The sequence below is a fragment of the Lolium perenne genome, chromosome 6, assembly GCF_019359855.2.
Source record: "Lolium perenne isolate Kyuss_39 chromosome 6, Kyuss_2.0, whole genome shotgun sequence".
NCBI lineage: Eukaryota > Viridiplantae > Streptophyta > Magnoliopsida > Poales > Poaceae > Lolium > Lolium perenne.
This window is the reverse complement of record NC_067249.2, coordinates 61,565,630-61,591,994: the sequence shown is the minus strand read 5'-3', so window position 1 is coordinate 61,591,994 and position 26,365 is coordinate 61,565,630. Positions and strand designations below refer to the sequence as shown.

At 42.4% G+C, this 26,365-nt stretch overlaps 1 protein-coding gene across 1 annotated transcript; it reads right to left on the bottom strand.

The window, feature by feature from the left end:
* Positions 1–742: 742 nt before the first annotated feature.
* Positions 743–3,782, bottom strand: LOC139832410 (uncharacterized). Its single transcript, XM_071822165.1, has 6 exons — positions 3,163–3,782; positions 2,742–3,061; positions 2,426–2,660; positions 2,255–2,327; positions 1,914–2,154; positions 743–779 (listed from the first exon to the last, which is right to left on the bottom strand). The coding sequence occupies exons 1-6, from the start codon at positions 3,439–3,441 to the stop codon at positions 743–745; spliced, it is 1,185 nt and encodes a 394-aa protein (XP_071678266.1). The 5' UTR covers positions 3,442–3,782.
* Positions 3,783–26,365: the final 22,583 nt, after the last annotated feature.

Here is a 26,365-nt window from a genome sequence, read left to right as displayed (position 1 = left end):
AAAATACAAAATAGTGCTCAATAAAAAGCTTGGGGGCTCATATTCGCCTTAAATATATAAATGCCTTGGTTCAAAACCTCGCAAGTATACAAATATAGTAAAGAGTCACCGAAACACTCGGGGGCTAAACAAACAGAGAAATATAATGATTGCTTTACAATATAGTCATGGATTACAAAGAAGAAATATCTACAAGAAGAAACTAACTAGTCTTGATTCAATATGTCATCAAGAGTAACTCTGTTTTCCTCAGGAGCAGCACCAAGAAAATCGGCATAATGGCCATCGGCAAAAAAGTCGGCATCCATCCGAAGCAGGTCCTCAATCATTTCTTCGGCTATAGGCGTAACCTTCGTGTTAATCCTGTCAACACCAACCCTCCGCCGTTTTACTTTTTGGTGAACCTTCTCGACAACCTGGGTAAGGTCAAGCTTCGAGTGGCAGATTTGGAGCATGATAAGAGCAAATCTGGCGCCAGCTACTAGTTGAGCTTTGACAAAATCATGGATACTGCGAGCATCCTTGAACCTTTCCATCAATTCAGGAAGAGTTTTTGGTTGAACGTTGCGAGGAAACATGGAGTTGTAAACCATGGACAAGGTCTTGGTACAGAAGTCGAGGAAATCGCGAGTTTGAGAAGCGCGATCTTGAAATCTGACAATTTGGCGGGTCCTTTCCGGGGTAGCCCAAAACAAAGAACCATGGTCCAAGGAGAGATTAACAAGGAGGGTTGTCCTAGCATTCACCCTTTCTTCTTCGGCAGACATCGGTAAAGGCACCTATCAAAACAAAAAGCGGAAACCTTCAAAGAAACAATAGTATGCAGATAAAGGATATCAGCGGATGAAACAGCATACCCGACATATCTGCAGATCAAGCTTCATTCATTAATTCGAGCATGAAATTTTCTCGAATAGTCGCCTTTTCAGCCTCGGAAGCAGCAATTTCCTTAGCAGCTACGGCCTCGCGAGCTTGTTGAAGAGCAATTTTCTCGGCTTCAGATGACTTACGAGATTGCTCCATCATCACAAGTGTTTGCTTCTTCGCATACTGAAGTTGTTGCCGAAGTTCATCCAGTTCTTGCGACAAGGTATCGTCGACAGGAGCGGTATCACCAAAAGCTTTCCTCGCGCGGGAAGAAGAAGGCGAAACATTGGAAGGAGCAGAAGATGGAGTATAGTTATCAAATATCAACTGAAAAATAAACAAGACAACATCAAATAACAAGCAAAGATAGAAGTCTTCATTAATCTCTGGGAATAATTACAAGGGCATTACAGTGGAGTTAAGAAAGTACGTGTCGCCAAATGACTACTTTGGCGACAGAAGCAAAAGAAACAGAAAGAAAAACAGAGGCATGCAACTAGACCTCCGGCCTCGAGGAGCTAGGAGTCGAAGCTGGCTTGATCCCCAGATACGCCAAGATCTTCTTCGTGTTGGGCTTGGCTGCCTTGATCAGCGACCTCCATCTCGAATGCTCTATCTGGCTGGTGTCGCCAACCTTCATCCAATCAAGCGTCTCTCGTTGGCTGTCAAGAACCAGGGCAACAAAGATTTCGACAGCAACCTTCATATTCTCCTGACGCATCTTCAATCCCAGGTCTTCCGACGAATTGAAAAGCTTGGCAAGGGCAAGGAAAGTCGAAGGTTCCTCTTTCTTCGGGAAGAAGTAGGGGAACAACGCCGACAAACTTGCACTGGCATTGGCCACGCCTTCACGAATTTCGCGCCCATGGAACTCCAGAAGAGAAAGTGCATCAAGGAGAGGGTCATTGACAGGATTATCCAGATCAAAATCCTGGTTTGTTTGGGCTGCCACACGAGACAAGACATCAGTCAACAACCAAGAAACAGGAAGTGCAAGAAAATAAAAGGGATTGATAATATTACTCGTAGTACGTCGACTTTGCGACTTCAAACGCTTGAGGATTCCTTCGTCACGAGAAGCTTGTGCAGCTTTGTGCTCATCCAAGGCAGCTGTCGCATCCTCAAGTTTCTTCTGCAGTTCCTCGACACCAGCAGCTTTCGCCTTAGCTTCATCAGCTTCGACCTTGGCTTTGCTAGCAGCGAGTTCGGCTTTCTTGCGAGCCGCCTCACTTTGCTCAAGTTTTTGAGCCAGTGCGTCGGCGCGTTCGTTAGCCTCTGAAAGTTTTTCTGTCGAGATATGAAAAAGAAAGAAAAGAAAGATCAAAAAATAGCGAAAAGCAACAGGAATAGAAAGTCAAAGAAAAATAGCAAGTATAAAAGTCGTTACCTTCGGCTCTGGCGGCATATTCACGGTACCCAACAAATTGGGACCCGATCCGAAGAAGCTCTTTGATCATTGGCTGTTCAAAGGTAAGTACATCAAAAGAAACATCGGCATGAAAAAGAGAAAAGGTGTGAAAAAACAAAATAAGGAAAATATAGATGCCGACAAACTTACATCATCTAAGAGCAGAGTCGACGAACTGCCCAACTGAGGGGCAGGATCAACAATCTTTTCAACCCGTGCCCTTTTTGGTGAAGGGGCACGGGGGCTCGAAGGAGGAGTAGATGTATTAACATTTTGTTGAGGAGGCGACGATTCCTCCCCTTCAACTGGTTTTTCTGAAATAACTAAAGTATGTGACGTGCTCGTTCGAGCAGCCACATCTAAAGTTGGTGTTTCTTCATCATCACTGCGACAAAATAGTGGCAGCATAAAAAGCAAGGCAAAATAAAATTCTTCAAATAGAAAAGGAAAAGAGCAAGGAACCTACGAGCTGATGATACTCTCGATGTATGGATCATAAGTTGCTTTTTGAGGTGCAGGAGCAGTTTCTTCGGGTTTCGAGGTCCCGGAATCTTCGGCATTGCTCCTTTTCCTTTTGCTCTTCGGAGAAACAGCAGGAGGAGGAGATTGCGCTGATGTTGTATCTTCAGAGGCAGCATCCTTCTCAGTAGATCCCGCAGATTTTCGAGAATCTGCGGGTTCATTCACAAAAGAGGGGGTCTCCTGGTTGACATCATCGACAACGGCTCTTTCTTCGACCTCTCCATCCTCAGGAAGAGGAGGAAGGGAGGCCATAGTAGGATGATTCTACAAAGAAATAGTGACAAAAGAGAATAAGTGAGATACCACTGCAAATAAGATACGAGGAACAGTTCAAAACAAGATAAAACTTCGAGAAGACAAAATACCTCGGGAAGAGGATTGGAAGCACTGTATGGTTCCACTCGACAGGAGGAGGGAATAGGATCCTTCTTGCCTAATCGAGAAATTCTTCGAACCAATTTTTCCAAGTCCTTTACAGAAAGATCACTGGAGATTCTGTTGGCGTCATTTTCACCAGAATACGTCCAAAGGGGATTTTTGCGAGCCTGAAGAGGCTGCACTCTAATCCTAAGGAAGTAGGCAGTAATTTGAACACCAGATAGCTCTTTGCCTCGAGTGTTTTGAAGATGACGGATACGAGCCATGAGCGCCTCTGTCGCTTTTTTCTCTTCTTCAGAAGCTTCGGCATCCCAGGAACGGCGACGCTGAATCTTGGCACTTCCGTCGAAAGGAACTATGTTGTGCTCCACAGAATTGGCGCTTTCTTCGTGGATGTAGAGCCACTTTTTGCGCCATCCTTGGACAGAATCAGGAAACTTGACGTCGAAATAATCGACATCAGTCCGAACACAGATAACAACGCCACCTATGTTATAAGTGACGTTGTGGGAGCCATTACGGCGGAGGCAGAAAATGCGCTTCCACAGAGCCCAATTGGGAGTGATTCCGAGGAAGCATTCGCAAAGTGTGATAAAAATAGAAATGTGAAGGATGGAATTGGGAGTCAACTGCAGTTGAATCCCATAAACAAAAAGAAGGCCGCGGAGGAAATCGTGGATTGGGGTTGAAAGGCCGCGGATCAGATGATCAACAAAACTAACCCGATACTCCATTGGAGGCTTGGGGTAGCTTTCTTCGCTAGGAAAGCGGATGGCGTTCTCCTTCGTCATGAGGCCGAGCCTCTTCAGCGTGTTGATGTCTTGATTGGAGATTTTGGATCTCTCCCACTCAAGATCCTCGGCGGCCATCTTGGATTCCGGCGTCCGTGGCGAGTCGACGCGTGCGCGGTGGCATCAACGGCGGTGGGCGAGCAATGTATGTGCGTACGGAAGATTGGAGAGAGTTGGGCGCAGGGAAGTTTTGCGAAGAGGAACAGTGAGCGGCGCAAGCGAGGGGATGAACGAAGATTGAAGAAGGGTTTATATAAGATTCGGGTGAAGCAATGTGCCGTTGGATGAAGAAATCGTGTGGTGAGGATGGATCTTCTAGACACAAGGGCAAAAGAGTATTTTTACTGAAATAGGCGTTACCGTACGTGCGCCAGGAAAAGCGGAGGACGTGTGTCCACTACTTGCACGACGTGTCAACGTAGTCGAAGCAATGGACCCACAGGCAGAAAAGTCACGACTATTCGAGGAGGATGAAGTAAATTTGATTAAGGGAAGTATGTCGACAAGAAAAACGGCGACAGAAAGAATTATTCAATACCTCGGGAACCTTTGGTCAAATACAAGTTTTTGCCCAAATGCTCGGGGGCTACTTCAGAAAAAAGTAAATTTTCGAGTATGATAAATATAGAAATTGCGGGAGCCTACAACCAAGCACAAGTCCTTGGCTGTAGCCTCGGGGGCTACTCCCATCGAGAACGCTGTTCGCGCACCCGAGAGATAAAAAAAGAGAGAAGAAGAAAGAGATCATATTGGGAAATAATGAAAATATAGCGACAAGGTGGACTAAAATGTTGAGCCTACAACCAAGCACAAGTTCTTGGTTGTAGCCTCGGGGGCTACTCCCATCGGGAACGCTGTTCGCGTGCCCGATGAAATTAACAAAAATAGAAAAACAAGAGAGTATATTTCGAGTTATAATTAACTCTACATATACTCCCATCGGGAGAACAATATAAGTCATATATGACTCGATAAAATGTGCCATTCCAACAGCCGGAAAAGCACTCGACAATATATTCTCAGAACGCCGAAGTTGCGATCAATTTCTGAATGCCGCAAATTTGCGAAGGTAAGACCCCAGATCCGTTCTGCTGGGCGTGGCATCGCCAAAGACTGCGCTCTGCTACTTTTATCCGTATCAACAGATACGAAGAAAAATCCTAACGGACGCGTTAGGTACCCGATAAATTTGACTGGGACTCGACAGAATGGTAAGACCTTAAGCGGCACCTGTCGACGTTTACACCAGTATCCCGAGATCATGTCCGGGGACGTGATTTTGAAGTAGGTTTTTGCGGATTGCCACTAGAGCAGTTAACTAGTACCTGATCCGTCAGATGAACTAGCCCCAATTACCAGTATCCCTGTACAATATAGAATTTTATGTGAAGAAATATAAAAGGTTAAAGCTTTCGAGTAAAAATAAACAATGGAGATTTTCCCTGACTCTACGATTCAAGCAAAATCTCGGGGGCTACTGACATAGGCATCCCAAATGGGCCTGCCGAAGATGGTACCCGGGGTTTACTGGAGGCCCAATACCCGAAGAATAAGAAGATTCGGGAGTCCAAGATTTACTAAGGAAAGATAGAGTTGTAATAGGAAGTGTTGTTTGTAATCTGGCGGGATGAGTTAGAAACCGTCCCGGACTCTGTAAACTTGTATAGCACGAATCCCTCGGCTTCACCTCATATATAAGGGGGAGTCGAGGGACAAAGAATCAATCGAATCATTGTCTGCAAACCCTAGTTTTCATAGTCGTCGAGTACTTTTCGGCTGAAACCTTCGAGATCTACTTGCCCTCTACTTCTAACTAAACCCTAGCCTACAATCCATAGGCATTGACAAGTTAATCCCTTGTCAACCATGTCCGCATAGTTCACGAACCGTAGGGTGACACACTTAAGGTTTGATGTTGAAATGGTAGAACTTGAATATGGAATGGAGTTCAAAGATTTGTTCGGAGTCCCGGATGAGATCCCGGACATCACGAGGAGTTCCGGAATGGTCCGGAGAATAAGATTCATATATAGGAAGTCATTTTATAAGATTTAAAATGATCCGGAAGGTTCTAGAAGGTTCTAGAAAAGTCCGGAAGAAACCACTAAGGAAGGCGGAGTCCCGGAGGGACTCCACCTCCCATGGCCGGCCAACCCTAAGGGGGAGGAGTCCCAAGTGGACTCCCCTAAGGGGGCCGGCCACCCCCTCCCAAGGAAGGGTGGGAATCCCACCTCTAGTGGGAGTCCTAGCTTGGGTAGGTTTCATGTGATATGGAAGGTTTTGGTTTGGGGTCTTATTCGAAGACTTGTAGACCAACTCTTGGGTGTTCCACCTATATAATGAGGGCCAAGGGGAGGGGGCCGGCCACCCCAAATACCACAAGGTGGCCGCACCCCTAGTGGCCGGCGCCCCCCTCTCCCAAACCCTAGCGGCCCTCTCTCCTCCACCACATCCCGCACGCTTAGCGAAGCTTCGCCGGATTTCTCCACCACCATCGACACCACACCGTCGTGCTGCCGGATTCAAGAGGAGCTACTACTTCCGCTGCCCGCTGGAACGGGGAGGTGGACGTCGTCTTCATCAACAACCGAACGTGTGACCGAGTACGGAGGTGCTGCTCGTTCGTGGCGCCATGATCAAGATCTTTTACGCGCTTTTGCAAGCGGCAAGTGAACGTCTACCGCAGCAACAAGAGCCTCATCTTGTAGGATTTGGAAATCTTCAAGGGTGAGTCTCGATCATCCCCTCGTTGCTGCCGTCTTCTAGATTGCATCTTGGCTTGGATTGCGTGTTCGCGGTAGGAATTTTTTTGTTTTCTATGCAACGAATCCCTACAGCTCGACCCTAGCCCGTGTCTGGTGTCGCAGTTCATGCAGTAGTATGAGGTTAGCTCCGAGGACGCGGGATCATCGGATCCGACCGACATGGAGGATGCTGAACGGGGAGTCGAAGGCGCAGGCGAACTCGACGGGCTTGTCAGGCCAGCCGAAAGGTCGAGTGACGACGATGCGCTTGGACTCATCGACCTGGAGATGGGAGATTCCAGCAGCCGAAGAATTCCTTCTGAGTTGACATTGTAGTGGACGCTCCCGAAGGTCATCTCCATGTTGCCTTGTAGACCGGAGAAAGTCGAGCGAGACGAATCGCTATGTGGGGTGAACTCGTAGGAGCCGAAATGAATCGGGCTTCCCAGACGAGGCGATGACGGTGTTGATGAAGCTGCCGATGACATGACGGGTTCAGCTGATGTCCGATCTTGTGCCGACAGGTTTCCCACAGACGGCGCCAATTGTCGAGGGTACTCCTCGTCAATGCCCTCCGATAGGGGCTTAGGGTTGATGGAATCCTGCAAGATGACACGAGACATAGGTTCACAGACAAGCGGGGAGAGCAATTTACCCAGGTTCGGGGCCCTCGATGAGGTAAAACCCTTACATCCTGCCTGTCTGTTCTTGATTATGATGATAATGGGTTACAATGGGGTGCCGAATAATTCGGCTGAGATCTCGTCGAGATGGCTAATCGCTAAGGTGACCTAGCTCTAAGCTTTTGCTGGCTAAGATTGCTAAGATTGATCGTATCCCTCGGCAGCCCCTCTCCTGACCTTTATATAGGAGGCCAGGTCTCAAGAGTTCTAACCGGACACGACTAGGTTTACAGTAGTTTTAGATCCGATCTTTCCTTGTTCGACTGCTTCCTTGTCTTGCCCGTCAAGGAACCTTCTGGTGCACCGTCCTAGTGGCCCGCCTGGCTTCCAAGTGTCTTCATGGGCCTCCAACTAGATGGTACAGGATAGGGCAACATCGGTTACCCGAAGGGTAGTGCCCATGTCACCCGCCCATACCGTCCGCCCGTACCACCCACCGGCGGCACCGCCTCATCAAAACTTTCATCTCATGCAGACGGATCCGAGATCGGAGTTGAGACGAGACCAGAGACACCAGAATACGGCCCCAGAAGAGATCTGAAGGAATATCAAGAAGGGGCCTCATCCATGTTGATACCCGGATCATTGGAGGACAAGGCATCATCCACAACGAATCACCGATTCCATCCTCTCCATTCCATTAGATTATAATCTCCATTACCATTGTAGGTTCATACATGGATTCATACCATTATTCCTTTTCCATACGCAAGTTTAGATTATGTTCTTGATTGTCTCTATGTGTGAGTAGTTCATCCCGTTCTTGGGGGAGATGGAGAAACCCTAGTAGCACTATTACATGAATTAAGATGATTTATACCTTTGCACTATGATTGTATGTTAGTTTTCTCTTATGATGTTGCATGATTTCAACCATGTAATATTTTCCTAAGGGTCACATGAGGGAACTATCCTTGGAAGTGTGGTAGTGTATACGGCGGAAAGTGACATCCCGTGTTCCGTGCACTATTGCATGGAAGAGGGGGATAAGAAGGGACTCGCAAGCTTAACAAGTAACCATGGGGCAATCCCTTAATTTCAGTGGATCAATAGGAGGCTTGTCAAAGGTCATTGCAGTGGTTACTCGGGGATATGATATGAGATACATATTCCAATTCGAGCCTTTCCCATATACATTGAGAGCTACGATATGAGTTATCTAGTTTGTGCCTTTAGTTAATACTAGCGATGGACCCAACAACCCCGGAGAACATTTTAGCCTTATCGTAGTACAAACACAATCTCTAGTTGCATTTATATTCTTCAGTTTTAGTTGTTTACTCTACAAAAACACATTACAAAACCCTTTTCAATTTGAACCCTTCACTTGATATTTGAGACAACTTTTAGTAAATTTAGATAAATAGTAACAAGGGGTATCAAGGTCATTGCTAGTAGCTCCTCGTGGTTTGATATGCTTATTTCGAAACTAGCTACAATTGATCTGTGAGCTTGCAATCATCAAGCTATTTTGTGGCACCATTACCGGGGATCTCAGCGCTTTCGGTCTTTACTTTTAGTTGCTAATTTATTTATTATTCTACTTTAGTTGTTTTTGAGTTTAAGGTGAAAAACCACGGAGGATTACCAACACGAGATACAGCTTCAAGTTGTAAAGAGCTCTGGCCCTCCCATGGATGCATTCATTAAGTCGAACGTACTCATCAATCCTAGAGGGCATGACATTCATCCCACACTATTAGACTTACTGCAATCCAAGATGTTTGCAGGAGATGAAACTAAAGATCCGTATAGTCACATTGAATACTTTGAAGATGTTTGTGCAACTTTCAATTTGAATATCTTCTCCGAGGATGAGGTTAAATTTAAACTTTTTGGACAAACTCTTACTGATAAAGCTCGGACTTGGTACATGCCCCTAGGTGCGGGCCCCCTGGCTGCGCCTAGGGGTGGTGTCGTCCCCCCGTGTGCCCACCGACCTCGCCCTTCCTCCTATATATTGCCTTCCGACGCGAAAATCCTAAATCAATAAGCCTCCATCCACGAAAAGTTACGTAGCTTCGCCGCTGACATAGGCATCCCCAGTGGGCATGCCGAAGATGGTACCTGATACGTCTCAAACGTATCTATAATTTCTTATGTTCCATGCTACTTTATTGATGATACCTACATGTTTTATACATACTTTATGTCATATTTATGCATTTTCCGGCACTAACCTATTAACGAGATGCCGAAGAGCCAGTTGTTGTTTTCTGCTGTTTTTGGTTTCAGAAATCCTAGTAAGGAAATATTCTCGGAATTGGACGAAATCAACGCCCATGATCTTATTTTTCCATGAAGCTTCCAGAAGTCCAGAGGAGATACGAAGTGGGGCGATGAGGCGGCCACACAACAGGGCGGCGCGGCCCACCTCCTGGCCGCGCGGCCCTAGCGTGTGGGCCCCTCGTGGCGCCCCCTGACCTACCCTTCCGCCTACATAAGCCTTCGTCGATAATAGTTCCAGTACCGAGAGCCATGATACGGAAAACCTTCTAGAGACGCCGCCGCCGCCAATCCCATCTCGGGGGATTCAGGAGATCACCTCCGGCACCCTTGCGGAGAGGGGAATCATCTCCCGGAGGACTCTTCACCGCCATGGTCGCCTCCGGAGTGATGTGTGAGTAGTTCACCCCTGGACTATGGGTCCATAGCAGTAGCTAGATGGTCGTCTTCTCCTAATTGTGCTATCATTGTTGGATCTTGTGAGCTGCCTAACATGATCAAGATCATCTATCTGTAATGCTACATGTTGCGTTTGTTGGGATCCGATGAATAATGAATGCTATGTTATGTTGATTATCAATCTATCATCTATGTGTTGTTTATGATCTTGCATGCTCTCCGTTATTAGTAGAGGCTCTGGCCAAGTCGTTACTTGTAACTCCAAGAGGAAGTATTTATGCTCGATAGTGGGTTCATGCCTCCATTAAATCTGGGACAGTGACAGAAAATTCTAAGGTTGTGGATGTGTTGTTGCCACTAGGGATAAAACATCAATGCTATGTCTAAGGATGTATTTGTTGATTACATTACGCACCATACTTAATGCAATTGTCTGTTGTTTGCAACTTAATACTGGAGGGGGTTTGGATGATAACCTGAAGGTGGACTTTTTAGGCATAGATGCATGCTGGATAGCGGTCTATGTACTTTGTCGTAATGCCCAATTAAATCTCACACTACTCATCATAACATGTATGTGCATTGTCATGCTATCTTTATTTGTCGATTGCCCAACTGTAATTTGTTCACCCAACATGCTATTTCTTATCGGAGAGACACCACTAGTGAACTGTGGACCCCGATCCATTCTTTACATCGAATACAATCAATTGCAATACTCGTTCTACTGTTTTCTGCAAACCTCATCATCCACACTATACATCTAATCCTTTGTTACAGCAAGCCAGTGATATTGACGACCTCACTTTCACGTTGGGGCAAAGTAATTTGGTTGTGTTGTGCAGGTTCCACGTTGGCGCCAGAATCCCTGGTGTTGCGCCGCACTACACTCCGCCGCCATCAACCTTCAACGTGCTTCTTGGCTCCTACTGGTTCAATAAACCTTGGTTTCTTACTGAGGGAAACTTGTTGCTGTACGCATCACACCTTCCTCTTGGGGTTCCCAACGGACACGTGCTGTACACGTAACAAGCATCAAAATTTCTGGCGCCGTTGCCGGGGAGATCAAGACACGCTGCAAGGGGAGTCTCCACTTCCAATCTCTTTACTTTGTTTTTGTCTTGCTTTATTTTATTTAATACTTTGTTTGCTGCATTATATCAAAACACAAAAAAATTAGTTGCTAGCTTTACTTTATTTACTGTCTTGTTTGCAATCTCCATATTAAAAACACAAAAAAATTAGTTACTTGCATTTACTTTATCTAGTTTTCTTTATTTACTGTTGCTAAAATGGGTACTCCTGAAAATACTAAGTTGTGTGACTTCACAACCACAAATAATAATGATTTCTTATGCACACCTATTGCTCCACCTGCTACTACAGCTGAATTCTTTGAAATTAAACCCGCCTTACTAAATCTTGTTATGAGAGAGCAATTTTCTGGTGTTAGTTCTGATGATGCTGCTGCCCATCTTAATAATTTTGTTGAACTATGTGAAATGCAAAAGTATAAGGATGTAGATGGTGACATTATAAAATTGAAATTGTTTCCTTTCTCATTAAGAGGAAGAGCTAAAGATTGGTTGCTATCTCTGCCTAAGAATAGTATTGATTCATGGACTAAATGTAAGGATGCTTTTATTGGTACATATTATCCTCCTGCTAAAATTATATCTTTGAGAAGTAGCATAATGAATTTTAAACAATTGGATAATGAGCATGTTGCCCAAGCATGGGAAAGAATGAAAACTTTGGTTAAAAATTGCCCAACCCATGGACTGACTACTTGGATGATTATCCAAACCTTTTATGCAGGATTGAATTTTTCTTCGCGGAATTTATTGGATTCAGCTGCTGGAGGTACCTTTATGTCCATCACTCTAGGCGACGCAACAAAGCTTCTTGATAATATGATGATTAATTACTCTGAATGGCACACGGAAAGAGCTCCACAAGGTAAGAAGGTAAATTCTGTCGAAGAAACCTCCTCCTTGAGTGATAAGATTGATGCTATTATGTCTATGCTTGTGAATGGTAGGTCAAATGTTGATCCTAATAATGTTCCGTTAGCTTCATTGGTTGCCCAAGAAGAACATGTTGATGTGAACTTTATTAAAAATAATAATTTCAACAACAATGCTAATAGGAATAATTTGGGTAACAACTATAAGCCATATCCCGCTAGTGGTAATGATTATGGTAATTCTTATGGTAGATATGAGGAAAAGATGCTAGAAACTGAAAGATATACTAAGAGCTTTATGCAATCAAAATATGAGCAAAATCAATTGTTTACTAAAACTATGAATGAACAATCTACCTTGTTGAAAAATATAGGAAATCAACTTGAAAATTTGAATATGGAGATTTCGGGTTTGCAAACTAAGATTTCAAATGCTGAAAACCGAATCTCATACATGTCTGCATCACAATCTTCCTTAATTAATAAAATGGCTGCTAAACCTGAGGATATTGATAATAAAATTGTTACTACATCAAATGCCATCCAAGTTAGAATTAATGAGAATATAAGATTGATGGCCGAATTGCGTGCTAGGTGGGAAAAGGAAGAAAATGCTAAAGATGATAATGTAGCTAAATTTTGGACTATTACCACCACTAGTAATGCTAATGATTCACATGTTGCTGCACCTTCTACTATTAATGGTAAAATAATTGGTGTTGGCAATGTTTCCACTTCTAATATAAAGCGTGAAAAACTGCCTGAAACTGCTAAATCTGCTGAAACTGCCTGTGATAAAACTGCTGAAATTTTTTCTAATGTCAGGGATAATGATCCGATTGCTTTAGATCATAATGGTTTAGATTTTGATGATTGTCACATCTCTGAAGTTATAAAGTTCTTACAAAAACTTGCTAAAAGTCCTAATGCTAGTGCTATAAATTTGGCCTTTACAAAACATATTACAAATGCTCTCATAAAAGCTAGAGAAGAGAAATTAAATCGTGAAGCTTCTATTCCTAGGAAGTTAGAGGATGGTTGGGAGCCCATCATTAAGATGAAGGTTAATGATTTTGATTGTCATGCTTTATGTGATCTTGGTGCAAGTATTTCCGTTATGCCTAGGAAAATCTATAATATGCTTGACTTGCCACCATTGAAAAATTGTTATTTGGATGTTAATCTTGCTGATAACTCTACAAAGAAACCTTTGGGGAGGGTTGATAATGTTCGCATTACGGTTAACAATAACCTTGTCCCCGTTGATTTTGTTGTCTTGGATATTGAATGCAATGCATCTTGTCCCATTATATTGGGAAGACCTTTTCTTCGAACTGTTGGTGCTATTATTGATATGAAGGAAGGTAATATTAAATATCAATTTCCTCTGAAGAAAGGTATGGAACACTTCCCTAGAAAGAGAATGAATTTACCTTTTGATTCTATCATTAGAACAAATTATGATGTTGATGCTTCGTCTCTTGATAATACTTAATATACACTTTCTGCGCCTAGCTGAAAGGCGTTAAAGAAAAGCGCTTATGGGAGACAACCCATGATTTTACTACAGCACTTTTGTTTTATATTTGAGTCTTGGAAGTTGTTACTACTGTAGCAACCTCTCCTTATCTTAATTTTGTTGCATTGTTGTGCCAAATAAAGTATTTGATAGTAAGGTTCATACTAGATTTGGATTGCTGCGCAGAAACAGATTTCTTGCTGTCACGAATTTGGGTTGAATTCTCTATAGGTAACTCAGAAAATTCTGCCAATTTACGTGAGTGATACTCAGATATGTACGCAACTTTCATTCAATTTGAGCATTTTCATTTGAGCAAGTCTGGTGCCTCTTAAAAATTCGTCTTTACGGACTGTTCTGTTTTGACAGATTCTGCCTTTTATTTCACATTGGCTGTTTTGCTATACTTGATGGATTTCTTTATTCCATTAACTTTCAGTAGCTTTGTGCAATGTCCAGAAGTGTTAAGAATGACTATGTCACCTCTGAACATGTGAATTTTGATTATGCACTAACCCTCTAATGAGTTGTTTTGAGTTTGGTGTGGAGGAAGTTTTCAAGGATCAAGAGAGGAGGATGATACAATATGATCAAGGAGAGTGAAAGCTCTAAGCTTGGGGATGCCCCGGTGGTTCATATCTGCATATTTCAAGTACACTCAAGCATCTAAGCTTGGGGATGCCCAAGGCATCCCCTTCTTCATCGACAACATTATCAGGTTCCTCTAGTGAAACTATATTTTTATTCCATCACATCTTATGTGCTTTACTTGGAGCGTCTGTTTGTTTTTTTGTTTTTGTTTTGTTTGAATAAAGATGGATCCTAGCATTCATTGTGTGGGAGAGAGACACGCTCCGCTGTTGCATATGGACAAATATGTCCTTAGGCTTTACTCATAATGTTCATGGCGAAGGTTGAACTGCTTCGTTAATTTGTTATATGGTTGGAAACGGGAAATGCTATACGTGGTAATTGGTATAATATCTTGAATAATGTGATACTTGGCAATTGTTGTGCTCATGTTTAAGCTCTTGCATCATATACTTTGCACCTATTAATGAAGAAATACATAGAGCTTGCTAAAATTTGGTTTGCATGATTGGTCTCTCTGAGGTCTAGATATTTTCTAGTAAGGGTCGAACAACAAGGAAGACAGTGTAGAGTCTTATAATGCTTACAATATGTTTTTATGTGAGTTTTGCTGTACCGGTTCATACTTGTGTTTGTTTCAAATAACCTTGCTAGCCTAAGCCTTGTATTGAGAGGGATTACTTCTCGTGCATCCAAATCCTTGAGCCAAAAACTATGCCATTTGTGTCCACCATACCTACCTACTACATGATATTTCTCCGCCATTCCAAAGTAAATTGCTTGAGTGCTACCTTTAAACAATTCAAAATTTATCATCCCTTATTTGTGTCAATGTTTTATAGCTCATGAGGAAGTATGTGGTGTTTATCTTTCAATCTTGTTGGACAACTTTCACCAATGGACTAGTGACTTCATCCGCTTATCCAATAATTTTGCAAAAAGAGCTGGCAATGGGGTTCCGAGTCCCAAATTAATTAGCTCTCATAATTTTACAAAAAAATAGACACTCCTCCATGGTATGTGATTGTTGGACGGCACCCGAGGATTCGGTTAGCCATGGCTTGAGAAAGCAAAGGTGGGGAGGAGTGTCATTGATACGTCCAAAACGTATATACTTTCCCGAACACTTTTGCTATTGTTTTGCCTCTAATTTGTGTATTTTGGATACAACTAACACGGACTAACGCTGTTTTCAGCAGAATTGCTCTGGTGTCTTGTTTTTGTGCAGAAATTCAACTTTCGGGAAAATCCTCGGAATTTATACCAAAGGGCCTATTTTACCAGAAGACTCAGGGAGCCAGAAGGGCAAGCTAGGTGGAGGCCCGAGGGCCCCACACACCAGGCCGGCGCGGCAAAGGGGGGGCGCCGCCCTAGTGTGTGGCCCCCTCGGCTGGAATCCGACGCCCCCCTCTGGACTACTTAAGGGGTTCGATCTAAAAAAACGCGAGGACGAAGTCGAAGTCGCCAGAAACCCTCCAGAACAACGCCACATCGCGAAACTCCGTCTCGAGGGCCAGAAACTCCGTTCTGGCACTCCGCCGGGACGGGGAATTGGAGGAGATCATCGCCATCATCACCACCGACGCCTCTCCATCGACCAGCAATGCTTCCCCCATCCATGTGTGAGTAATTCCCCCGCTGTAGGCTGAAGGGGATGGTAGGGATTGGATGAGATTGGTCATGTAATAGCATAAGATTGTTAGGGCATAGTGCCTAGTGTCCATAATTGGTACTTTGATGATATTGTTGCAACTTGTTATGCTTAATGCTTGTCACTAGGGCCCGAGTGCCATGATCTCAGATCTGAACATGTTATTATTTCATCATGATATGCATTGTTTTATGATCTTACCTGCAAGTTGTATACACATGTCGCCGTCCGGAACCAAAGGCCCCGAAGTGATAGAAATCGGGACAACCGGAGGGGATGGTAGTGATGTGAGGATCACATGTGTTCACGGAGTGTTAATGCTTTGCTCTGGTACTCTATTAAAAGGAGTACCTTAATATCCAGTAGATTCCCTAGAGGCCCGGCTACCACCGGCTGGTAGGACAAAAGATGTTGTGCAAGTTTCTCATTGCGAGCACGTACGACTATATATGGAACACATGCCTATGGATTGCTTTGTACTTGGACACCGTTTTATTATTATTTGCAAATGCCCTGCTTTGATTCTTACATGAGTTTCTCTCATCCATGCAATGCCCGTCATCCATCGCTGTGCCTACAGTATTTTAATCCTGCTGTTTACTATAATCACTACTGCTGTCTTTGTTACTCTGCTGCTGTTATTTTACTACTGCTACTGCTATAAAACTGTTACTACTGATAAACTCTTGCGAGCAAGTTTGTTTCCAGGTGCAGCTGAATTGACAACTCCTCTGTTAAGGCTTTCAAGTATTCTTTGTCACCCCTTGTGTCGAATCAATAAAATGGGTTTTACTTCCTGCGAAGACTATTGCGATCCCCTATACTTGTGGGTCATCAAGACTGTTTTCTGGCACCGTTGCCGGGGAGCATAGCTTTATTTGGAGGTTCACTTGGATTGATATTGTTCGCTGCAAATTCTCCATCATGGGTAAATCTCGTGATCCTAAAGTCGCCATATTACCATCCACTACAAGAAAAGGTACAACTCTGAGTACCTCTGCTACTCTTGATTCACCATCTGTGATAAGTCAACTTGTTTCACCGCCGCAAGCTTCACTTGCTGGTACTTCTGCTGAATCTGAAAACTCTCATAATATTGATAATGTTTCTGTTGTGCTTGATGATAGTGGTTCATTGGGATCCTTTCTAGATGCTACAATTGCTAGGTCTAGACAAATTGAAAATGCTGAAACTCCTAATGAAAATGATGCTACACCTGTTAATTCACGTGAACTTGATTATTCTAGTGATGATCCTGATGAAGATTATGTGGAGCTTAAAGATGATTTTATTAATAGATGCAATGCTACTGCTGATGCAAGAAAAATTAAAAAGTTTCTCGCACAATATACTGTTAGACATAAGATATCTCCCGATCCTAAATTTGCCACATCTCCTATATGCATTAAGGATAAAGATTATGATTTTTCTCTCGATCTATCTCATATAGCTATTGTTGAGAAAACACCCTTTTGTGGTACTGAAAAAGAAAGTGCTGTAGAACACATGAATGAACTTTCTTCTATGAGTAGCTTGTTTTCTGATGATGTCAAGATGCGTACTTATTTTGTTGCTAAAATTTTTCCTTTCTCATTAAAGGATGATGCTAAAACTTGGTATAATAATTTGCCTCCTGGTTCTATTAAAAGCCCAGGTGATTTGCTTAATGTTTTCTTTCGGAAATACTTTCCTGCTAGTGACCAGGAAGATGGAGAGAAACTGCCTGAAGCTTGGGCAAGATTTGCTCTCTTATCAGAGCTCGACCTGGACATGATTTGGAAAAGCATGATTTACTTGATATATTCTATAGTTGACTAACCGTTGAGTCTAGAGCATATTTGGATAGTTGTGCTGGTTGTGTTTTCAGGAAAAGAACTCCAGATGAAGCTGAAGAATTATTGGCTAAAATAGGCCGGAATCATGATGATTGGACTACACCTGAACCAACTCCAACGCCAATATTGAAGAAGAGGGGTTTAATTAAATTAAATGATGAAGATATGAGGGAAGCTAAGAAGTCTCTTAAGGAGAAAGGTATTAAATCTGAAGATGTGAAGAATCTACCTCCCATAGAAGATTTATGTGAGATAATTCCCCCTTCATCCATGATTGAGGTAAACTCCCTTCAACGCTTTACTAGGGAAGATATTCCGTATTCAAAACCTCCTGCTCAATGCTTAGATAAGTTTGAAAATTATATTGTTAAGCAAGAAAATTTTAATATGAGAGTAGAGAATCATCTAATAGAAAATTCTCAAGCTATTAGCAATTTGCATGATATTGTGGAGAGAACCTCCAATGATGTTAAGATGCTTGTTAAACATTTTCAAATGGTTCAAACTCAAATTGATCAACTCACTAAAGTTCAAAATGACTTGTTAAAAAATAATTCTAAAGAGAAACATGCTTATGAAGTAACAACTAGAGGTGGTGTCTCTACCCAGGATCCTCTATATCCTGAAGGGCATCCCAAAAGAGTTGAACAAGATTCTCAACGCATTGAACCTAGTGCTCCTTCTAAGAAAAAAAAGAAGAAACATAAAAATGTTGTAGAATCCTCTGAACCTGTTAATGATCCTAATAGTATTTCTATTTCCGATGCTGAAACCGAAAGTGGTAATGAACATGATAATGATAATGATAAGAATGATGCTTCTGATAAAGCAGAGGTTGAGAATGAACCTGAAAAGCATGCTAAAAATAAAAAGTATACTAAAGAAGATTTTATTGCTAAGAAACATGGTAATGAAAGAGAACCTTGGGTGCAAAAGAAAATGCCTTTTCCTGCTAAGAAACTAAAATCAAAGGAAGAAGAGCACTATAATAAATTTTGCGATTGGATGAAAACTTTATTCTTGCAAATCCCTTTGACTGATGCTATTAAATTGCCTCCTTATTCAAAGTATATGAAAGATATTGTCACTAACAAAAGGAAAATCCCCAATGAGGAAATTTCCACTATGCTTGCTAATTACTCTTTCAATGGCAAAGTTCCAAAGAAATTGGGCGACCCAGGTATACCTACTATTCCTTGTTCTATTAAGAATAATTATGTTAGAACTGCTCTATGTGACTTGGGAGCCGGTGTTAGTGTTATGCCTTTTTCTCTTTATAAGAGACTTTATTTAGATAAGTTGATACCCACTGATATATCTTTGCAAATGGCTGATAAATCTACTGCTATTCTTGTTGGTATATGTGCAGATGTTCCTGTTCAAGTTACTAATAACTGCTTGATATTAACTGATTTTGTTGTGTTGGAAATGCCTGAAGATGATAATATGTCTATTATTCTTGGGAGACCTTTTTCTTAACACCGCAGGGGCTGTTATTGATTGCAATAAGGGAAAAGTTACTTTCAATGTTGATGACAAGGAGCATACCGTATATTTCCCCAAGAGGATTGATAAAGTATGTGGAGTTAATACCATTTCTAACGTGAGAACTATCAAAGTTGGAACTATCGATTGTCTATATATGAGCCTAAAGAAGGATATCAAAATCTTATGATTGGATCCATATCAATACAATTCAAGGTAACATGATTGATTTGAGGTTTATTTCTTCTTATGCTATGTAAAATTTATTTGGTGGCAAGACTTGATCAACCTTGTTAACAAATACTTTTTATATGCATAAAGGAGGTAAACAACATTTCTTTCTTCCTCCACTTGTTCTACTTACTGTAGCACTTTTGTTTTGCAAAGTTCCTTAGTTAATTAGAGATTTCAAAATCTTTTTCTGCCCAGTAATAATAAACTTAATACCCAGAAATGTGCATTTTTCAAAGTTTTCAAAAATTCACAAAAATTATACCGTTGGTCCTATTTTTCGAAGACGCACCTGGGAGCACCTGGGGATGACCAGTGGGGCACCCCAGGGTGGCACCCCACAGGCCGGCGCGGCCTGGAAGGGGGGCGAGCCACCCTGTTGTGTGGGCTCCCCCTTGCCCCATTTCCTCATCTCTTCCTCCCACACTCTTCTCTCTCCCGAAAAAAACCAGCACCAGTTTCCTCTCACTCGCGTTTCTGCTCAAGAGCTCAAGATTTCTTGATCTCTTTGCTCAGCTCAGATTTCTATCTGAAATTTGGCACATTTGCTCTCCGGTATGTGACTCCTCCGATTATCCAAGTAGAATTTTGTTTGGTTGAGTATATCTTGAATATTTTGCTGCTGTAGGTAACATGTTTAGTGAGCTTGCATGCTTGTTCTAAGTTGTAGAAACTAGTTTTGATGCATGATTAGTACTCTAGCAAGTTCCTATAGTAGTTTCCCTCAATTATATGCCACCAAATCAAATTTTATAATGTTTGTTAAAAAATTTCAGAAAAGGAAGATGGATAATTTCAACTTTGGAGAAGTGTTTGAGAGAGAGACGACAAGCACCGGAAGGCCCTCTAGGACCGCCACCCGATTCAGGCGATCCTACAATGAGGATGTCATTGCGCCAAGCTTCAAGCCCGAAGAGGACAATGGAGTCCCTAACGCTTCATCTTTCCCATGTTATGACTTTGTGAGTAATGCAGGGTTGCTGGATGATTTCTTGACCCTCGTTAATAAGGCGGGCTTAACCGCCTATATGGGAGATGAAAGGGAGCAATACTTCATGCTCACCAAAATCTTTGTTGAGAGCTTCAAGTTCAACAACAAGCACTATCGCCCGACAGTTGCATTCAAGATCTATGGTAATCCTATTACTATGCAATTGGAATTTTTTTTGTGTTGCATTGGGTATTGCCCCTGTAGGTACAGCAAGGAGGATTGAGGACAACCCCAGGGCCTTGTTGGAGCTCTATCGAGAGATCACCAATGATGATTGCCGCACCATTCAGCGTGGCAAGATAAGAAACATCCAACTCCCCGCCATTAAGTATTTTGCCTATTATATTGCTACTAGCTAAATACCCGTGCTCCGCTACGGAAACAAACAAAATCATATCATCGTGTCTTTTACGAACGAAAGATTGCTTATTTCCTTATTTCCGTTCTTCAGATAATTTCAGTCCCTTCCTTTTATTTCACATAGAAACTTAATCAGAACCTACAAAAGGAACAACCTTGAAAGTGATGTTTGGAGCCAAAATTTACGTCGATTGAGTATTTCATGAAGACTACGAATTCACATTACCTCCATTGCTCTCTTTAACATATAGACGAGTAGACGGCGCGGCCACATCATCGATGCCTGTAACCACAACCTCCTGTCATCGGCTCGTCGACGCTGTCTAGAATAACATTGTCGATGTGGAGCTAACTAGAGCAAACTTATTCGCAGGCGAGATAATTGTTTAGTGCGTAGATACATTTAAATTTTACTAAATCTTAGACAAGTTAGAAGGAAATACCTTTTTTAGAACCAGAAGGAATACCTGGAGAGAGAACAACGTACATGTGATGGGCTCATGTGTATATAGTTCATTAGGCTGTTCGTATATGAAAACAGAAACAACCAAAGTTTTTCCGGACCTGGCCCATGTGCGAGCGGCAACCAACATCAGGAACACACGAACAACCTGGTCCGATCAGCTTTCGTACACGGTCCGATCGATCGACGAGCGAGGGGCCGAAACGACGTACCAGTACCACGGTCGTATTTTTCTGTGATCGAGCAAGGAAACGGGACGATCGGCCCATGGATGAGCGAGCGGCCCATGGGTCCGATCGATCGACGAGCGAGGGGACGGAACGACGTACCACGGTCTTATTGGTATTTAATAGTAAAGACTAGCATTCTTGGTAGGGAGAACACTAGCAATATTTCTAGCTACCATCTTGCTTTCTTAATTGCTGCACTTAGTGGAGAGACACCTTATCATCTTGGTTCTCTTATTGCTCACCGTTTGTCTAACAAGGGGCCTATTTTTGGAGGAATTATTGCATCACGCATTTTAGCACATCTAGAACTTCCTCTTGACTCTACTGATGTGCCATTAACTCCTATGAGGCTTGATATTGCTGCTACGAAGAGCCATCAATTTGTTACAGCTAATTCTAGTTCAGATAATTTGGTCTATAGAATGTTGTTTGCTGACGGGGATGAGAGGGAAATCCCTTTGCCCCAGCCAGATTTGTTTAGTATTGACAGGAAACCATGGTCGCGCTCTAAGGAGGAGGTGGAGGAGAAAATGAAGATACAAGGCTTCCACCAGCAGCATGACTCTGAGCACGCCGAGCCCTCCTACAACTACACCGTCACGTATCCAGGTGCTTCTTCTAGCACATACCCGGAATATGATCCATCTTCGTCGTACTACGAAGGTGCTACTTCATGGACACCATGGGATTGAACTCCACTTAGGCCAAAAGCCTAAGCTTGGGGGGAGGTATACCGGCATCACTCATTCTTTTCATATTATGGTTGCTGGATACTTGTATATACTTGTTTAGTTTCTTTAAGTGGTTTTCTAATGAGAGGAAGATGATATTTGGGGAAGTGCTGCCTGAAAACAGATTCTGCACTGTTACCAAAAAAATTCTAAAAAATATCTAGAACGATATTTTGCGAAGCCAATTTTTGTGCAAGTTCCCCAGGTTGTTATCTAACTTTCATTAGTTGAACACTTTTCGATTTGGGCAGTGGAAGAATTTCTTAAAAATCGATTACTGTACTGCTGTCAAGTTTGATGAAATTCTGCTGCTTTGTGTTTATGTGACTTTTCTAGTTTTTCTTTTCTTGTTTTTGCTTTGTTTCTTTCCTAAAACACAAAAAGACCAAAAGTATTTCTGTTATTTCTCTTCATCATTTGCTTTTTTTGGTTTCTTGTATTTATTTTGCTTTATTTGCTATCGTTTGTTTGCTATAAGAAAATCCAAAAAGATTTTGCTTTGTTTGCTTGTTTCCCTTTGTTCTTGTCCCAAATTCGAAACCACCAAAAATATTTGCTGTTCTTCTTTGGTTTTGTAAAGTTCATATTGATTTCAATGGTCTTCGGTGGCTGGAGCGTGGTTTTCATTTCATAATATCCAAGCTACACAAGTGAAAGGCAATAATGACGATCTACGACAATCCGATTGTGGTGAGAGGCTGGTATGAACTCTATTTGTTTTCATTTTTGTACATATACTCATCCATGTGAGCATGCTTAGTTGGTTCATGTGAGGTATATGTCATTTAAGAAAATCTAGTAGTTCATGATCTCTCATGTTTAGTTCCAATTTATTAATATGAGTAGCATGTCATGGATGTTTGCTTGCATTGTTTTATTCATAAGAAGGTATGACATTGTGGTATCCTCCTCTGAATAATTCATTTGAATCGACTTGGCACATGCTCACGCATGCATATGACTGAACAAAAGTCAATTAAGCCTCTATGATTTACTTTGCTTCAGAGTTCTTGTATCACTTTTATGCCTCCGTTAATTTATTTTGCCGCAAGCATGATTATGACAGTGACTGCTCTCTTGATTTGTCGCTCCCTAGTCTATTGCTAGCCTTCACTTGTACTGAGCGGGAACGCTGCTCGTGCTTCCAAACCCCTGAAAACCAAGTTGTTCCAAAGTGTCCACCATAAATACCTATGCATGGCATTTCAAACCATTCCAAGTAAATTCTCATGCGCTACCTTTAAACCTTCAAAATGCTTCTCAATTTGTGTAATGTTTTATAGATCATGAGGAAGTATGTGGTGTTTATCCTTCGACCTTGTCATTTACTTTTGATGGACTTTCATAATAAGAGCTGGCAACGGGGTGCCCAGCCCCAACTAATAACTTCATTAATAATTATCTTCACATGTTTTGCTCTTATTCATCAGTAAGCAACTTAATTTTGCAAATAGACACTCCTCCATGGTATGAGATTGATGGAAGGCACCCGAGGATTCGGTTAGCCATGGCTTGTGTAAGCAAAGGTTGGGGGGAGTGTCACTCATAATAAAAACTAAAGTACATGTGTAAACAAAAGAGAAGAGGGATGATCTACCTTGCTGGTAGAAATAACGTCCTTCATGGGAGCCGCTCTTGAAAGTCTAGTTGGCGAGGTAGTTGGTGTACCCATTACCATTCGTTGACAACAACAAACACCTCTCAAAATGATTTTACTCCTGTTTTAAAAATGAAAAGCTCTAGCGCATGTTAATCCCTGCTTCCCTCTGCGAAGGGTCAATCTTTTACTTTTATGTTGTGTCTCCATCCTTTCTTTGAGCACTTTCTTGAGAGCACAACTGTCATTCTTAGTATAATATGCTTGTCCCAAAATATGATTGATTGTGGTATAAATTTGATGCTTTTATCTTTGACAATCTCTATTTCTAGTCTTTCTATGAACCTCAGAGGTGCCTGGGCATTTATGTTTTGCTGTTCAAATTCGGGCAAGCGAGATACCACTTTATCATACTCTTTTATGAATATTGCAATCCTGCTTATAGACATGATTCATGATGCTTATTATTAATTGTTGGTAGCTTTCCATGATTGACATAGCTATTAGATGATCTTATTTGCATATACCTTATTATGAACTGCCTAAGTGTTAGCCATATCATGAGAATATTTACATCATATGAGCAAATGTGTTCGTGAAAGTTCTTTTATCGCACTCAGTTGTTAACTGAATTGCTTGAGGACAAGCAATAAGCTAAGCTTGGGGGGAGTTGATACGTCCAAAACGTATCTACTTTCCCGAACACTTTTGCTATTGTTTTGCCTCTAATTTGTGTATTTTGGATACAACTAACACGGACTAACGCTGTTTTCAGCAGAATTGCTCTGGTGTCTTGTTTTTGTGCAGAAATTCAACTTTCGGGAAAATCCTCGGAATTTATACCAAAGGGCCTGAAGGAGATATGCCCTAGAGGCAATAATAAAGTGGTTATTATTTATATCTTTATGTTTATTATAAATTTTTATATATCATGCTATAATTGTATTAACCGAAATATTAGTACATGTGTGATATGTAGACAACAAGAAGTCCCTAGTATGCCTCTTAAACTAGCTTGTTGATTAATGGATGATTAGTTTCATAATCATGAACATTGGATGTTATTAATAACAAGGTTATATCATTATATGAATGATGTAATGGACACACCCAATTAAGCGTAGCATAAGATCTCGTCATTAAGTTATTTGCTATAAGCTTTCGATACATAGTTACCTAGTCCTTATGACCATGAGATCATGTAAATCACTTATACCGGAAAGGTACTTTGATTACACCAAACACCACTGCGTAAATGGGTGGTTATAAAGGTGGGATTAAGTATCCGGAAAGTATGAGTTGAGGCATATGGATCCACAGTGGGATTTGTCCATCCCGATGACGGATAGATATACTATGGGCCCTCTCGGTGGAATGTCGTCTAATGTCTTGCAAGCATATGAATGAGTTCATAAGAGACCACATACCACGCTACGAGTAAAGAGTACTTGTCAGGAGACGAGGTTGAACAAGGTATAGAGTGATACCGAAGATCAAACCTCGGACAAGTAAAATATCGCGTGACAAAGGGAATTGGTATTGTATGTGAATGGTTCATTCGATCACTAAAGTCATCACTGAATATGTGGGAGCCATTATGGATCTCCAGATCCCGCTATTGGTTATTGGTCGGAGTGAGTACTCAACCATGTCCGCATAGTTCACGAACCGTAGGGTGACACACTTAAAGTTGGATGTTGAAATGGTAGTACTTGAATATGGAATGGAGTTCGAATATTTGTTCGGAGTCCCGGATGAGATCCAGGACATCACGAGGAGTTCCGGAATGGTCCGGAGAATAAGATTCATATATAGGATGTCATTTTATGTGAATTAAAATGTCGCGGAAGGTTCTATGGAAGGTTCTAGAAGGTTCTAGAGAAGTCCGGAAGAAACCACCAAGGAAGGTGGAGTCCACATGGGACTCCACCTCCATGGCCGGCCAACCCTAGTGGGGGAGGAGTCCCAAGTGGACTCCCCCTTAGGGGGCCGGCCACCCCCCCATATGGGAGGTGGAACTCCCACCTCTAGTGGGAGTCCTAGCTTGGCTAGGTTTCCCCTCCATATGGAAGGTTTTTGGTTCGGGTCTTATTCGAAAACTTGGAGACCAACTCTTGGGGTTCCACCTATATAATGAGGGCCAAGGGGGAGGGGGCCGGCCACCTCAAACACCACCAAGGTGGCCGCACCCCATAGTGGCCGGCGCCCCCTATCCCCAAACCCTAGCCGCCCCGCTCCTCCACTTCCCGCACGCTTAGCGAAGCTCCGCCGGACTTCTCCACCACCACCGACACCACGCCGTCATGCTGTCGGATTCAAGAGGAGCTACTACTTCCGCTGCCCGCTGGAACGGGGAGGTGGACGTCATCTTCATCAACAACCGAACGTGTGACCGAGTACGGAGGTGCTGCCCGTTCGTGGCGCCGGAACCGATCGTGATCAAGATCTTCTACGCGCTTTTGCAAGCGGCAAGTGAACGTCTACCGCAGCAACAAGAGCCTCATCTTGTAGGCTTTGGAATCTCTTCAAGGGTGAGACTCGATACCCCCTCATTGCTACCGTCTTCTAGATTGCATCTTGGCTTGGATTGCGTGTTCGCGGTAGGAAATTTTTTGTTTTCTATGCAACGTTATCCTACAGTGGTATCAGAGCCGTGTCTATGCATAGATGGTTGCACGAGTAGAACACAATGGTTTT

Excerpts from the sequence above, each read along its gene's own strand:
- LOC139832410 (XM_071822165.1), bottom strand. The coding sequence starts at position 3,441 with ATGGCTCGTATCCGTCATCTTCAAAACACTCGAGGCAAAGAGCTATCT. Across the intron at positions 2,328-2,425 it reads CGACTCTGCTCTTAGATGAT|CCAATGATCAAAGAGCTTCT; the intron begins GTAAGTTTGTCG and ends ACCTTTGAACAG. Across the intron at positions 780-1,913 it reads GGAATCCTCAAGCGTTTGAA|GTGCCTTTACCGATGTCTGC; the intron begins GTCGCAAAGTCG and ends TTGTTTTGATAG.